Raw genomic sequence first — 15,121 nt, forward strand, 5'->3', positions numbered from 1 at the left:
ATGCCCAGCTCATAATTGCCTACCCTCCCTCATTCTGCAGGAGACTCCCTGAAATAGCAGCTAACTCCCTGAACTATCCAGAAATCTCCCTGATTGCACTTTACCCCCATTATATAGCTATTACATTCTTGGGGAAGAAAAAGAATCGGCAATATATACAGTACATTCAAATTGGGTCACCAGTGTCATTTCCCTGTATTGGTTATAAGGCACAATGATCATTATGGCTACATGCATTTTAAATAAGGTTCCTCGTGACCACTTACAGTATATGGAACCTCTTGTAAAACACAATACACAAACAAATCCTGCAAAATATCAGTGTCTATTCTTCAACAAGTAGATCTTACTAACTTTGGGCTCATTTACATATGTCATTTTTATAACACGCCTCTCAGTTGTAGCAGTACGTGTCTGCGCTGATAGGTGTTACTTTCACAATCTCCCTGAAATGATTTTTTAAAAGTAGGCAAGTATGGCCCAGCTTCACATTGCAATTTAGATCCCCATTTGGACACATACCTCTCACATTTAAATCTCTCTGCACATTTTACTTCTCCCCCACCCGTGCTTGGTTTTACCAAGATGCACAGTTACTTGCTGTTTTTTGCTTTGCTCCTGAATCAGAATCTGCCTCTATATGGGATGTTCACTCTCACAATACTCAAGAATACTGTATGTGAATATTTGACGAAAATATAATCATGTAGCAAGATGCACTCGGAAGAAACAACAGTATATGTTTTTCAGAAGGCTAGCAAGCTACAGTAGCAGCAGCAGGTAGTATAGATAGGAAGCCTTCCAATGCTCCGTTGCCGACAGGAGATGTGACCGTTTTAAACAACTTCCATGCTGACACAAATAGGCTTGGTTGTGCACATGTCATGTGCACACTAGCAGGTGGGCATGGCTGCTATTCACTGGGGGAGATGTATCAAACATTGGCTGGTACTTTATCTGTCTCTAATCAACTTCTGACATTTTTGTGTTTGAAAATTGACAGGAGCTGATTGGTTGGTACTTTCTCTCTGCCCAATGTTTGATACCTCTCACCCTGAATGAGATATCTCTTCAGTGCAGGAGATGGAGGGTGCTAGTTGCTGTGACTGACTCCCTGCGTCTCTCTCTGGTTAAGATGACAGTGGACATTAAAAACACTCTAAAAAGGTGAGTGAAAGTATCCTTGTCTTCCTCCTCCACTAAGAAATTCATAATTAAAAGGAAAAAAAAAAATTTCTGTAGCTCAAAGGCAAATTTTAACCCCTGGTTATGAGAAGGAATTTAACTCAGATAATTTTGGTAGGGAGATTAAGTTTTGGGATTTCTTCTCGTGAAATCAAACCTAAAAGTAAAAATTCCCTTCATACGCATGCTGTCTCTCACAGTGAAGCGGGTTTCAGACAAACTACCACATTTCTCTGGTAATGCATGAAGCAGGCAGGCTTTTAAGGCCAGTAGAGGCCGGTTCACTGTATAAAGGGACCTCCAAGCAGATATTACAGGGTCCATCCCATGTGAGGTTGACTTCTCCTGACAGACATATGCAAGTAGTTGACTGGGAGTCTTAGGAGGAGATAGTCTGTTGAGCTTCCTCCTCCAAAAGGGGAGAATGGAGCGATATTCAGATGGCAAAAACAGGTGAAATGCTACCTGATCTGTACATCCCACGCTGGGACTTGTCAGTAAGTATAAGGTGTTTTAATACACTTTGCCTTTCGTTATGCTCTAATAAAAGAAGGACAAGTGGGTTCTCTGCTGTCACACAGCGTTACCTGATATTCCTTTATTTGCTTTATTCCTTCCCCGAATGACTTACTGGGAGATAAGGTCACTCCTGACATGAATGATAAGACATTACAAAAAATCCACTAAAGAATTGCAGATGCCTCTGGTCCTTTATTATACTGGACAAGGCTGGAAGAGAAGGTGAGTTCATCTCACCCATTGAGTCACTAGTAGCTTCTAAATTTGCTTTGCTTTGCTATAGAAGATCAATTCTCATTATACTTTATAGCAAATCTTTAATTACATTACTAATTTCTACAGGGGTTGCTGGACTTACTTGTCCCTGAGTTTATAAGGTCCATTCTCAGTATAAAGCTAAAAAGCCTTTTGCTGACTTCACGCCAAAAATGTATGAAGTCGGAAAGAAGCGTTTTCTCCATGTAGGTCACCCAGCCCCAACCCAAAACTTCTGCGGTTACAGCAGATCACAGGAGCCCTGTACACAAAAGAATTGCAGTTTGCAATCGATGCCGCATTGCATGCGACCTTGCTGCAAGTAAAGAACTCGCCGACCATGCTAAAAACAGCTGGACAAAAGTCTTGTTTTCCCGATCTTAAAACAGGATGGCTCAGTTTGTCCAGTGTTAAATGTAAAGTCTCTGAACAGTTTTGTCAAACACAAAGTCCCATATGAAAGTGTTGCAGGATCTTCCTTTTTCTCTTTCCAGAGATTGTTACTGCATAGAAAGCTCAAGCATGCTTTCCAGTCTTTTCCCAATCACAGACTCCTGTTACAGTTCATGTGCAGAGACCAGCTGTACTAGTGGACGGTGATGGTGTTTGGCTAAACGAACGCCCCATTTTCCTTATCCAGAGTAATGAAGGTGGCCGTTTGCCATTTTGTTAGTAAGGCATATTTTGCATAGACTATTTAGATGATATTCTTTTAGTAAGCTCTGACATAGATAGTCAAAAAGCACACAAGAACATTGCTGTGTCTCTTCTGGAAGAATTAAGGGTTACTATCAACTACCCAAAGTCTACAGTATTCTTACCCCATCCGTAACCATCGGAACCATGAGAAATCCATGATAAGAAACAAGTTAGACTAGAGGTAGAGTGAGTCTATGGCCAGAGATCCATAAGATACATAAGCCATGATCCGAGCAGGGCATAAGACAAATGATTCTACCAATCTAACGACAGTGTCTGTACATCACTAACTTGTGTCTTGAAATGTTCACTGTATTTTTTTTCACTGTTGTATTTTATCAGAAACTACAAATCTGATATACGTTGTTACCCACCATCAGGCTTGATTCTGAACATCAATATTTACTAGTAAAACCCTCTTATGTTACGTTGTGTGATTATAAACACAAACTGCAAATTCAGTGGTTTTACCCAATAAAGTTTAGGATTTTTACTGAGAAGCTTTAAAACCGGTCTACAAAGTTCATGTTTTCTTTCTGTCAAATATTTATTCCATGTCATGGGATTGCATCATGCAATAAGTGTCATTGACCTCATTCCTCCCACCAGTATTGATCAGTGATTGGTGGGCTGAGTACCCATTACATCCAGACTTTTTCCCTAGAGATGGTCTCACTAAACTGTTTCTTCACCACATGTTTAAAACACAAATATTTAAGTAAACTATAGTTCTCTATAGCTCTCTATATATGGTTGTATAATGTGTGCAAACAGAAGGGTTGACTTTGGTTTCATGTACGAGAATACTGTATACATTTACAAAGTAAATAGATACTGATGTTAGCTAAAGTTACAGAGTGAGAGATACTTGCAGAAAAATAGATATTAGATGTAGATACTATCATCTAGTCACTTATATAATATAGATTCTTTAGAAAAGTGGTTTTCAACCTTAATCCTCAAGTATTATCAACAGATCATGCTTTGAGGATTTCTTTAATCATGCACAGGTGAGTTAATCTGTTTTGCTGGGTCACTAATTGTCCCACCGGCTTCCATAAACAGAAACCCACAACACATCTGTTAAGGCCCATACACACTTGACGATGCACACATCGTTAACGACCGTCGTTAACGACTTCCCTTGAACAGCTGAGCAAACGACATGAGCATACACACTACCAACGACCAAAGACGAAAGACCAAAGACCAAAGACCATAGACCATTCATCGTTGAAGCATCCAAGCTGAACAGTTTATTAAAATAATGAGCTGGGAACAGGGCTGATGAACAGTGGCTTGGTCGTTGGTCGTTGGTCTTTCACACCATACACATTCAACGACGTCTCTGGTCGGTAACGACCATAGTGGAAATTGAGCATACATGCTCCACAGATAAGCGAGGGTCGTTAACGTCCCGCGGGGCCGCGCATCGGTGGTCGTCGGATGCATACACACTTGACGATATAATAAGCGACGTCGTTGATGAGGGCTGAAATGAACGACGTCGTTCATTTTATCGTCAAGTGTGTATGGGCCTTTAGAGGTGCCTGAGTGACTGAGAACCCTACTTTAGAGCAGTGGTTCTCAACTTTGGTCCTCAAGTACCCCCAACAGTTCATGTTTTCCAGGTCTCCTCACAGGATTGCAAGTGAAATAATTGGCTCCACCTGTGGGTCTTTTATAATGTGTCAGTGAGTAATGAATGCACCTGTTCAACTGCTAGGTGACCTGGAAAACATGAACTGTTGGGGGTACTTGAGGACCAAAGTTGAGAACCACTGCTTTAGAGGATCATGACATCCGGCATAGGACTTGCTTTATATCTGAAGTCTGTATACTATGGTACATAGGGCCTAATTCAGACCTGATCGTAGCAGCAAATTTGTTAGCAGATGGGCAAAACCATGTGCACTGCAGGTGTGGCAGATATAACATGTGCAGAGAGAGTTAGATTTGGGTGGGTTATATTGTTTCTGTGCAGGGTAAATACTGGCTGCTTTATTTTTACACTGCAATTTAAATTTCAGTTTGAACACACCCCACCCAAATCTAAATTTCTCTGCACATGTTATATCTGCCCCACCTGCAGTGCACATGATTTTGCCCATCTGCTAACAAAATTGCTGCTACGATCAGGTCTGAATTACCCCCATAGACTATTAAATAGCCATGGTGTAGAATCTTGGTGCTTTGGTGCAATTGTTTCCAAACCTTGCTCCCAAGGCACCCTAACAGTGCAGGGCTTGAGGAAACCTGGATTGTTAGGGCAGGGCCGTCACGCAGTGTGGGTTCCCTGGGGGCGGAACTTGCCATGTACACCCACCGCCACTAAGAATGAAATCAATAGAGCGCAATTGAAGAACCAAATAAGAGATGTTCCAATAAAATAATTTAATAACTATAATAATGAAGGACTACTGTATGTGTTATTGGGCATGGGGCTCTGTTAATAACATACTATAAATTAATTCTACAAGAGAATTAATTTAGGTTTCATCAACAGAGAAGGATACTTATTATCTCATCTGCTTAAATGTATATGTCCAATTATTTTCTGGATTAATGACAGAGAATTTAAAGAAGATCTAGTATCTACTAATTCTTTCTGTTTATATTTGAACTAATCTTTATATCTCTCACTCACATTCTAGATTAGGATCTCTGCCCAGTCTTATAATTTAACATTGTCCGATTAAACACAGGCTAAACACGGACAAAATGTTATAACCATCTTTGTGGTGCATAATGATATTTGATCTCAAGGTTGAGTGAGACTACTATACTGTACCTGCATAACCAGTACACTAAAATTCACTCCATTTTTTTCTGATTTTTTTCTGTGATTCATGTTTGTAAGTAAAGAAAAAAAAAAAAAGCCTGTAACTCTGCGTCTGGAACAAACCATGTTGCCATGTGCAGGGTAAATACTAGAGATGAGCGGGTTCGGTTCCTCGGGATCCGAACCCCCCTGAACTTCACCCATTTTACACGGTTCCGAGGCAGCCTCGGATCTTCCCGCCTTGCTCGGTTAACCAGAACCCGCCCGAACGTCATCATCCCGCTGTCCGATTCGCGCGAGATTTGTAATTTATATAAGGAGCCGCGCGTCGCCGCCATTTTCACTCGTGCATTGGAGATTGAACGGAGAGGACGTGGCAGCGTTCTCTCCCTAAAAAGCTCCGTAATCTGTGCTCAGTGTGCTGCAAATATCTGTGCTCAGTGTGCTGCAAATAATCTGTGCTCAGTGTGCTGAAAATATCTACGTTCTCTGCCTGAAAACGCTCCATATCTGTGCTCAGTGTGCTGCAAATATCTGATCAGTGTGCTGCATTGTGGGGACTGGGGACCACCAATATAAGTATATACATGATGTGGCCATTCACTGGTACCTGGTGACAGAACGTATACTGGATTCCCCCACAATGTAACTTTATATCTGTCATCTATATACATGATGTGGTCATTCACTGGTACCTGGTGACAGAACGTATTCTGGATTCCCTCACAATGTAACTTTATATCTGTCACCTATATACATGATGTGGCCTTTCACTGGTGACAAAACGTATACTGGATTCCCCCACAATGTAACTTTATATCTGTCACCTATATACATGATGTGGTCATTCACTGGTACCTGGTGACAGAACGTATACTGGATTCACTCACAATGTAACTTTATCTGTCACCTATATACATGATGTGGTCATTCACTGGTACCTGGTGACAGAACGTATACTGGATTCCCTCACAATGTAACTTTATATCTGTCACCTATATACATGATGTGGTCATTCACTGGTACCTGGTGACAGAACGTATTCTGGATTCCCTCACAATGTAACTTTATATCTGTCACCTATATACATGATGTGGTCATTCACTGGTACCTGGTGACAGAACGTATACTGGATTCCCTCACAATGTAACTTTATATCTGTCACCTATATACATGATGTGGTCATTCACTGGTACCTGGTGACAGAACGTATTCTGGATTCCCTCACAATGTAACTTTATATCTGTCACCTATATACATGATGTGGCCATTCACTGGTACCTGGTGACAGAACGTATACTGGATTCCCCCACAATGTAACTTTATATCTGTCATCTATATACATGATGTGGTCATTCACTGGTACCTGGTGACAGAACGTATTCTGGATTCCCTCACAATGTAACTTTATATCTGTCACCTATATACATGATGTGGCCATTCACTGGTACCTGGTGACAGAACGTATACTGGATTCCCCCACAATGTAACTTTTTATATCTGTCATCTACATAATAATTATAGTAGTACAGTAGGCCATTGCTGTATCTTGCAGCTCTGTGTCACTGCAAGTATCCATTCCATATCTGTGCGGCATTTTTGTGAGCAGTATATATAGTATTACAGTGCAGCATATGGGTGACTAACAGTATATAGTTGTACAGTAGGCCATTGCTGTATCTTGCAGCTCTGTGTCACTGCAAGTATCCATTCCATATCTGTGCAGCATTTTTGTGAGCAGTATATATAGTATTACAGTGCAGCATTTTGGTGACCCAACAGTATATAGTTGTGTATAGTAGGCGATTGCTGTATCTTGCAGCTCTGTGTCACTGCAAGTATCCATCCATTCAATTTTCTTCCAGTGATTTGGAGCAATAATACCATTGATTAGAACGAATAATCCCAGTGATTTTGTCATTTTCTTCCAGTGATTTGGACCAATAATACCATTGATTAGAGCGAATAATTCCAGTGATTTTGTCATTTTCTTCCAGTGATTTGGACCAATAATACCATTGATTAGAACGAATAATTCCAGTGATTTTGTCATTTTCTTCCAGTGATTTGGACCAATAATACCATTGATTAGAACGAATAATTCCAGTGATTTTGTAATTTTCTTCCAGTGATTTGGACCAATAATACCATTGATTAGAACGAATAATTCCTGTGATATTGAGGTGTTTGTGTCGCTTAGCTTAGCCGTCCAGCGACCACAGTGCAACTCTTTTTCTCTTTTCTTTGCATCATGTGCTATTTGGGGCCAATTTTTTTTAAGTGCCATCCTGTCTGACACTGCAGTGCCACTCCTAGATGGGCCAGGTGTTTGTGCCGCCCTCTTGGGTCGCTTTGCTTAGTCATCCAGCGACCTCGGTGCAAACTTTAGGACTAAAAATAGTGGTGTGAGGTGTTCAGAATAGACTGGAAATGAGTGGAAATTGTGGTTATTGAGGTTAATAATACTATAGGATCAAAATGACCCCCAAATTCTATGATTTAAGCTGTTTTTGAGGGGGTTTTGAAAAAAAACACCGGAATCCAAAACACACCCGAATCCGACAAAAAATTTTCAGGGAGGTTTTGCCAAAACGCGTCCAAATCCAAAACACGGCCGTGGAACCGAATCCAAAACCAAAACACAAAACCCGAAAAATTTCCGGTGCACATCTCTAGTAAATACTGGCTGCTTTTGCATGTGGCCCACAACTGTTAGACAGCTTTGTTTTACACTGCAATTTAGATTTCAGTTTGGACACATCCAACTCAAATCTGAATCTCTGCACTTGTTATATCTGCCCCACCTGCAGTGCAGCATAGTTTTGCACAGTTGCTTGCGTTTTTGCTTTACGTACAAACATGAATTAGGCCCCTTGTCCACAGATTAATACAGATATAATTTTGATAACTATTTATAATGTGCATAATACAAGTCCAATAACAAGTTTCTGCCAGTGCTCACACCTCTTGCCTCCAAAGCTGTATTGTGTATTGGGAACTGTAGTGTTTCCTGTTATCTGTTTGTACGGTCTACTGCACTGTACTGTTTTACCCTGTGCTGTATGATTCTTTGCCCTATGCACGGCGCTGCAGAGCATTTGTGGCACGCTACACACGGGTGCACGCATCGCGACAGTGCTATGTTGTGCTAAGCTGCTTACGCTCGCACCTGCGGTGTACAATGCAAAGCATATGGATTGTGGGTGCGAGCGTACGCACACACCTGATTTGCCGTGATACGCATGGCACAATGGGGGTCATTCCGACCTGATCGCTTGCTGCAGTTTGTCGCAGCGATCGGGTCGGAACTGCGCATATGCTGACGCCACAGTGCACCGGCGCATGGCAGCCTTCGTTACTTAGCGATCGCCTCTGAGACAGAGGCGGACGCTGGGCCGGAGGGGGCTGGACGGCGTCGTCAAGCCGCCGTTTAGGAGGAGCAGGCCGCGGCGGCTGTGTGACGTCTCACGTAACCGCTGCGGCCAGCGAAGACCAACTCCCGGCCAGCCCCAGGAGCTGCGCTGGGCCGGGAGTAACTCCTGAAACACAAAAGCATCGACGCTGTGCGATGCTTTTGTATTTGTGCAGTGGGGGGGGGGTCGGCACTGACATGCGGAGTGGACTAGCCCTGTGCTGGGTGTCCGCCCGCATGTCAGCTACGATCAACTCGGAATGACCCCCAATGTGTATATATTTTAAAAGGACAGATCTGTAATAATTGACCTGTAATAAATATCCTAAAATAGAAACAGAATATCATATTTCCTCTTGATATGTCACATGATATGTCAGGATGACTATCATAAGAACACTAATTGGTTTAACTTCATGATTAAATATTTGTGATATTCGTACATCACATACATACTGTACATTCGTATAAAACTCGATGAATATAAAGTAATAATACTAAAATTATATATTTCTGACCTATAAACAAACATACAGCGGGACTTATTTTTGTTTTAAAGCACATTTCACTTTTGGATGCATCTGTTTTGGTTTTTAATATTTTGCTGGCTTTATGCTGTTATGTGATATTATACATGTATACAATAAAAGTTCTGTTTATATATAGTGCACCATTCCAAAGACAACCCCTGTCTGTTCTTTGGTTTTCTACTAGTCCTGTTTGGTTGTCATCAGGCTGCATAACCAAACAAAAAAATAAGAAACATAATAAAAATTCATACTGGGTTCAAAATAAAAATATAATTAAATTTTTTTCAAAATTTACACTTGTGCAGAAGTTACTTACCATCCTTTTTATACATGAAGGTAAGCAGCCGTTGAGCTCCCTATTCATTATGATGCCACTTGTTTGTGGTACCCACAGGCCAGGCAGAAAGACGCCTCCCGCAATGTGTGTTTGTGTCAGCTTGCGTCCTTTCCCTCATCAGCTATTGCTACTTACATATCCAGTTCAATAAGAGCCTGTATTTCATTCTGTACAGGTACACTATATACAGTAGGTGTCTACTAACAGTCCTGCACACCAGCAGTAAGTGTACACCCACTGTATGTAGTATGTGCTGATGGCTAGCTGACACACTTTTATGCCATGTCACTTTGTTTTTCTCAGCTATAAAATATTCTTATTGGCTTATTTTGGTATACATTAAGGTGGTGTGTGCAGTGAGGCCACACCCCTCCTCCATGAGACCATGCACCTTTTTCATTACATCCCAGTTTAAAAAATGGGGGTGGGGGCATAATCTTTCTGGCACAGGACACCACATTGTCTACTTGTGGCTCTAGAGGACAGAGTTTGGGAAACCATGCTTTAGCAGAAGAGTCAAGCAGCCTTCATGGATTCACTGAATCTAGTCCTTCAGTGGGCCTCAGAGATATTCTTGTGTGGGTGCCAGGTCCAACTAAGCTCAAATTTAGAGGTGGTCTAAAACAAGGCCAAGGTATAACAAGTGAATTACAAAAGCATGTAACAGAACATTTTAAAAGCTGTTCTCAAAACATACAGTATAACAGTTTGCAAAACATATTGCTTTGAACTTTGTGGGAAACAAGATGTTAAATCATCCCAAATGATTCACGGGGAGTGAACTTATACGTGGATTGTTGCAATGTTTGGTTTAGAAATTCAAACTTGGATGAAAGTACAAGTACTGAAGGAAGTATTCAGTTATATTCAGTTAAGAGTGAACCATGTAATACAAGCTCTCTTCATTGAAGTCACTGTGCAAACATAACCATGTTATGTGTTTTTATGTCACACAGCCACTAATACGCAATAAAATTTTTGGCACATCTCATGCTTGCATTTGGTAGAATAAATGTGATTGTACCACTATATAAATGGAAATAATGCGCTTTCCAGTCTTAAGTTACAGTATAAACCAGGGGTGGGGAACCTTTTTTCTACTAAGGGCCATTTGGATATTTATAAAATCCTTCGGGGGCCAGACAAAAATTATCAACTGAAAAATTACCCTGTCCTCCAGTAGTTATGCCTCTTAGAGGTACTAAGTGTGAGCGCCAAAGGAGCACACGTGCCAAAAAATGGGTGTGGCCAATTATAATGGGACGTGATACACATATGCACCCAATAGTGCAGTGCCAGATACGCATATGCCAGTGCAGTGCCAGATACACAAATGCCCCCACAGGGCCAGATATACAAATGCCCCCCCCCCCACCCCACTGTGTTGCTTACCGCTGCTGCTCCTCCATTCGGCGGTGGCGTGTCTCAGCTGTCAGGGGGTCAGTGCAGGGAGGAGAGCGCAGCTATGTCGGGCGGTGACAGCGTGGTGGATCTCAAACCAGCCGCCGGTTCGTGAGCCAATCAGAGCTCGCGGACCGGCAGCGTCGGCTCCTGAGGGGCTGCCAGTCCATGAGCTCCGATTGGCTCATGAACCAGAGGCTGGTTTAAGATCCTACCCACCGCTGCCACCGGACATAGCTGCGCTCTCCTCCCTGCCCTTACAGCTGAGACACTCTGCCGCCGGACTGAGCTGCGGTGTGTCTCGCTGACACACAAGCGGGTGGGCCGGAACAAACATCTTTGTGGGCCTTATTCGGCTTGCTGGCCGGAGGTTATCCCCCCTGGTATAAACCAAATAGTTTATTTTGTTGAAAATGTTAAGGGGATAATGGAGTACTTTGTCAGTACTATGCCAGTTGGTGTAGCATATTGTGTGCAGAGGGGTAGCATGAGGCAATAGCGAATGAAACATACCTATGTTACAGCACCTCCTCCCATAGTGTCATAGATACATACAGTTCACAAGTTCCACAAGCAAGATAGGAACTGTCTGAGAGAGATATGGTTTACAGTAGAGATGTGCACCGGACATTTTTTGAGTTTTGGTTTTGGATCTCCTTTTGTGTTTTGGATCTAGTTTGATTTTGCCAAAACCACCCTTTCAGGTTTTGGTTTTGGATCTGGATTTTATTTATTTTTTTAGAAAAAAAAAAAAACACATAAAAACAGCTATAATCACAAAATTGTTTTTTTATTTGTTCCTACAGTATCAGTAACCTCAATAACATTCATTTCCACTAATTTTGAGTCTATTCTGAATACCTCACACTATTGTTTTTAGGCTAAAAGGTTGCACCGAGGTATCTAAGTGACACAAGTGGGTGGCACAAACACGTGGCCCATCTAGGAGTGGCACTGCAGGGGCAGACAGGATGGCAGTTTTAAAAATTAGGCCCCAAAGAGCACATAATGCAAAGAAGAAAAAAAAAAGAGGTGCAAGATGGAATTGTCTTGCGACCTCCCACTCACCCTTATGTTGTTTCAACAGGACATGCACAGTTTAATAAACCCATCATTTCAGCGACAGGTGGTCCCCCTGTAAAAAGCTTGCAAAGTTCTCTGAGTCATAGCTAGCTACAAACATACCACCTCCATATTTGATGACTTTTCACATTATGAGAAGAGGCAAGAGGAAGAGGACAGTGTCAAGAAGGTGATAAAAAATTAGAGAGGCACGGGGGGCATGGCTTGACGACAGTTCCAGGCAGACGTACTGCACTTAGGCTCCTGCTTTGGGCCATTACATCGGGTCTTTCCGTTGCCCCTTGGAGTTCGTGGGGTCTCACACCTGCCTGCCAAGGTCCCCCTGCACCTGGTGAAGAGGTCCGCGGAGCCGGTGGATGCCCTCTGTGTCCGTGCGGGTTGCGGCCTACCACCTTAGAAGAAGCCGGGACCTCGATTTCACAGCGGAGCCCGAGGAAGCGCCCCCCCCCCCCCCCCCCCTGTGGCGGAGATTCAGTGCTAGCGGCGGCCCTCCCTCCCGTCCCTTGGATACCCTCACATGCTTCTCTACCCTGCTGTGGATGCCTGGAGGTGAGTGCCACCCACAGGACTAGCCCAGCGCGGACTCCCGCCGGTCACCGCGGGTCCCGCTGTAGGGAACCGAAGACGGGCGGCCTCCGCCGCAGCCCCTCTCTGCCGCTGCTTCACTCACTGATCGGAGCCAGGACCGGAGACCACGGGCCGCGCTCGCCGCCCGCTGCTGTGCTCACCCTTGCTGGCCCTGCATACGATCTCCAGGAGTCTGAGCTACTAGACCACATCCTGGCGGCGCCATCTTGGATACTGGCGGCGTGCCCACAACCAGTTGCTGCAGTGCTGTGGTAGTAGTTGAACCCCCGCAGCCACTTTACTGCAAATCCTCAGGTGCCCACACCTTATTTTTTTTTATTATTATTTTTTCTATTCCTTTTTTTTATTTTTAGTCATTTATTTTATTATTAATTTTTTTAATTTTTTTTATTATTATTATTTTATTTATTTATTTTTTCCCCCTCAACTCTACCCCCAAAGTTACCTCAGCTTCTGTTGCAGACAGCAACACTTTTGTAAGGGGCCCCGCACCCACTCTTATCACAAATACTCAGTTCAGACGTCAGCGAGGCAACTTATCCGGTGACCAGGGTACCTCCTCATATAACAACGCTGAAAGCCCTCATGTTTCAATGATCACGCCTCACCCCTGCCCTCCAGTGTTTCTTTCTCTGGTCATTTTACCTGATCACTAATATATATTATCTCTCTAACCTGTGTATCCCATTATATTTTGATCTACTTACTGAGGCGCTACCATGTCCAAATCCTCTGCAACCGCCACGAAGCGTGGTGGTACTGACATCTCTCATCATTTCACCAGAGCTGGTAAAAACGACAAACCACCCTCCGTCTCGGGTCCCCCCTCGCCTAGTCTCTCATCATCAGACAGGGAAGACCCATCTTCCTCACCAGCACTATCAACCAAGGAGGATATTCTGGCCTTGAAATCGCTCATTATGGATTTTAAAGAATCGCTTGAATCCAAACTGGATAAAGCGGTCACCTCAATTAGGTCCGAAGTATCGTCCTTGTCCTCTAGAAACTCCAAATTGGAGTCCAGACAAGACACTCTACAACAAAAAACACCATGAGACAAACTGAAAAACTAGGGGCCAAAACCTCTAAATTTGTACCCCCTTCTCCATTTTCAGAGATCACGATAATCTCGGATTTAATGCTAGGATGCAAATAAACTGGTTTATACCACAGGATCAAGATCGGATATTTTCCCCTCCACGGAGTCTGGAGACTTATTTTGTGAAAATCTCGTGGGTTTCTTTTTTTCCATTTTTTAATTGCATTTTTATTTACATATTTTGTGGCAGATGCCTTATTTTTGTTTTTCACAGCTCCCAGTTACATGCATGTGAGCATACCTGTGTGTCCCAGTTACATGCATGTGAGCATACCTGTGTCTTGTTTATTTTATTCATATTTTATTTTTAAATAAAGCAGCACCTTAGATATGTTAGCAGCCCCTCGTGAGCACCCACAGCAGCCCTGGATTGGGCAAGTTGAGTTCGGGTGGGTTCAATACAGGACTATGCAGTGAATTATTTGTTATTGAGCCCCTATTGAGCTTACCATTCTACAGTTCAAACTCATTTCATACTACAAGTAGGACTGTGGGAGGAAGCAATGCTAACCTCTGTGCCACCAGCATGCCTCATCTTGGCAAGCCAGACAGCTTCCTTGCTGTAAGCCACCATGAGACTCCATACTGGGCCCTTATTCATTAACTGTGCCTCACAGGAGCTCCTAGCCCATCTAGTGCTGCAGTGCAATGGAAAGCTGATATTTCATTTTGCAATGCAAGATCACTGAAACTCTGTTCTTCTAACACTTGAGATAACCCTACGCAGCCCTTACATTGCTTACATTGTACAATTATTAAGAAGAAAACATTTTAAAAATAAAGGAAAAGAACCCTGTACAACACAAGCGCATCTTGTAAATAATCCCAAAATGTGGAACATTAATAAATCAAAATTAAGGTGGACTAATTGGAGCCATTCATTTGAGTCCCTAACATGAAATAATTGAGAAGAACCTATCTCTAGTGCTGGGTACACAGTGCACACTAGAAGATACAGTATATCTACTAGAGATGAGCGGGTTCAGACAGGCACCCCTGGAATTATATGGCAGACATGTAGACATAGGTGTGTTTGGAAAATCTAGTTTTCTCCGGCAGTTGCCAGAGAAAATGAAGTAGGAGATGTTGCCATGTCACGTTCCACTGGATTATGATTCTGTCTCTTCTGAGTCTGACTGACTTTGGCCACAAATGTGGTCTCTCCCCACTTTATTGAAAAACACAGTCAAAATTGCAATTTCCATTTCCACCTTTGCGGCTATATGTTTTC

General features: G+C 42.7%; 1 protein-coding gene across 1 annotated transcript in view; it reads left to right on the forward strand.

The window, feature by feature from the left end:
• Positions 1-1,135: 1,135 nt before the first annotated feature.
• The window catches only part of ASIC5 (acid sensing ion channel subunit family member 5), a 148,589-nt gene continuing 134,603 nt past the window's right edge, over positions 1,136-15,121 (forward strand). The window contains exons 1-2 of the mRNA XM_063956542.1: positions 1,136-1,167; positions 10,199-10,379. Of these exons, the coding sequence (XP_063812612.1) occupies positions 1,136-1,167; positions 10,199-10,379 (213 nt within the window). The remainder of the gene's footprint in view (positions 1,168-10,198; positions 10,380-15,121) is intronic.

Source organism: Pseudophryne corroboree, chromosome 1 (genome assembly GCF_028390025.1).
Source record: "Pseudophryne corroboree isolate aPseCor3 chromosome 1, aPseCor3.hap2, whole genome shotgun sequence".
Lineage (NCBI taxonomy): Eukaryota > Metazoa > Chordata > Amphibia > Anura > Myobatrachidae > Pseudophryne > Pseudophryne corroboree.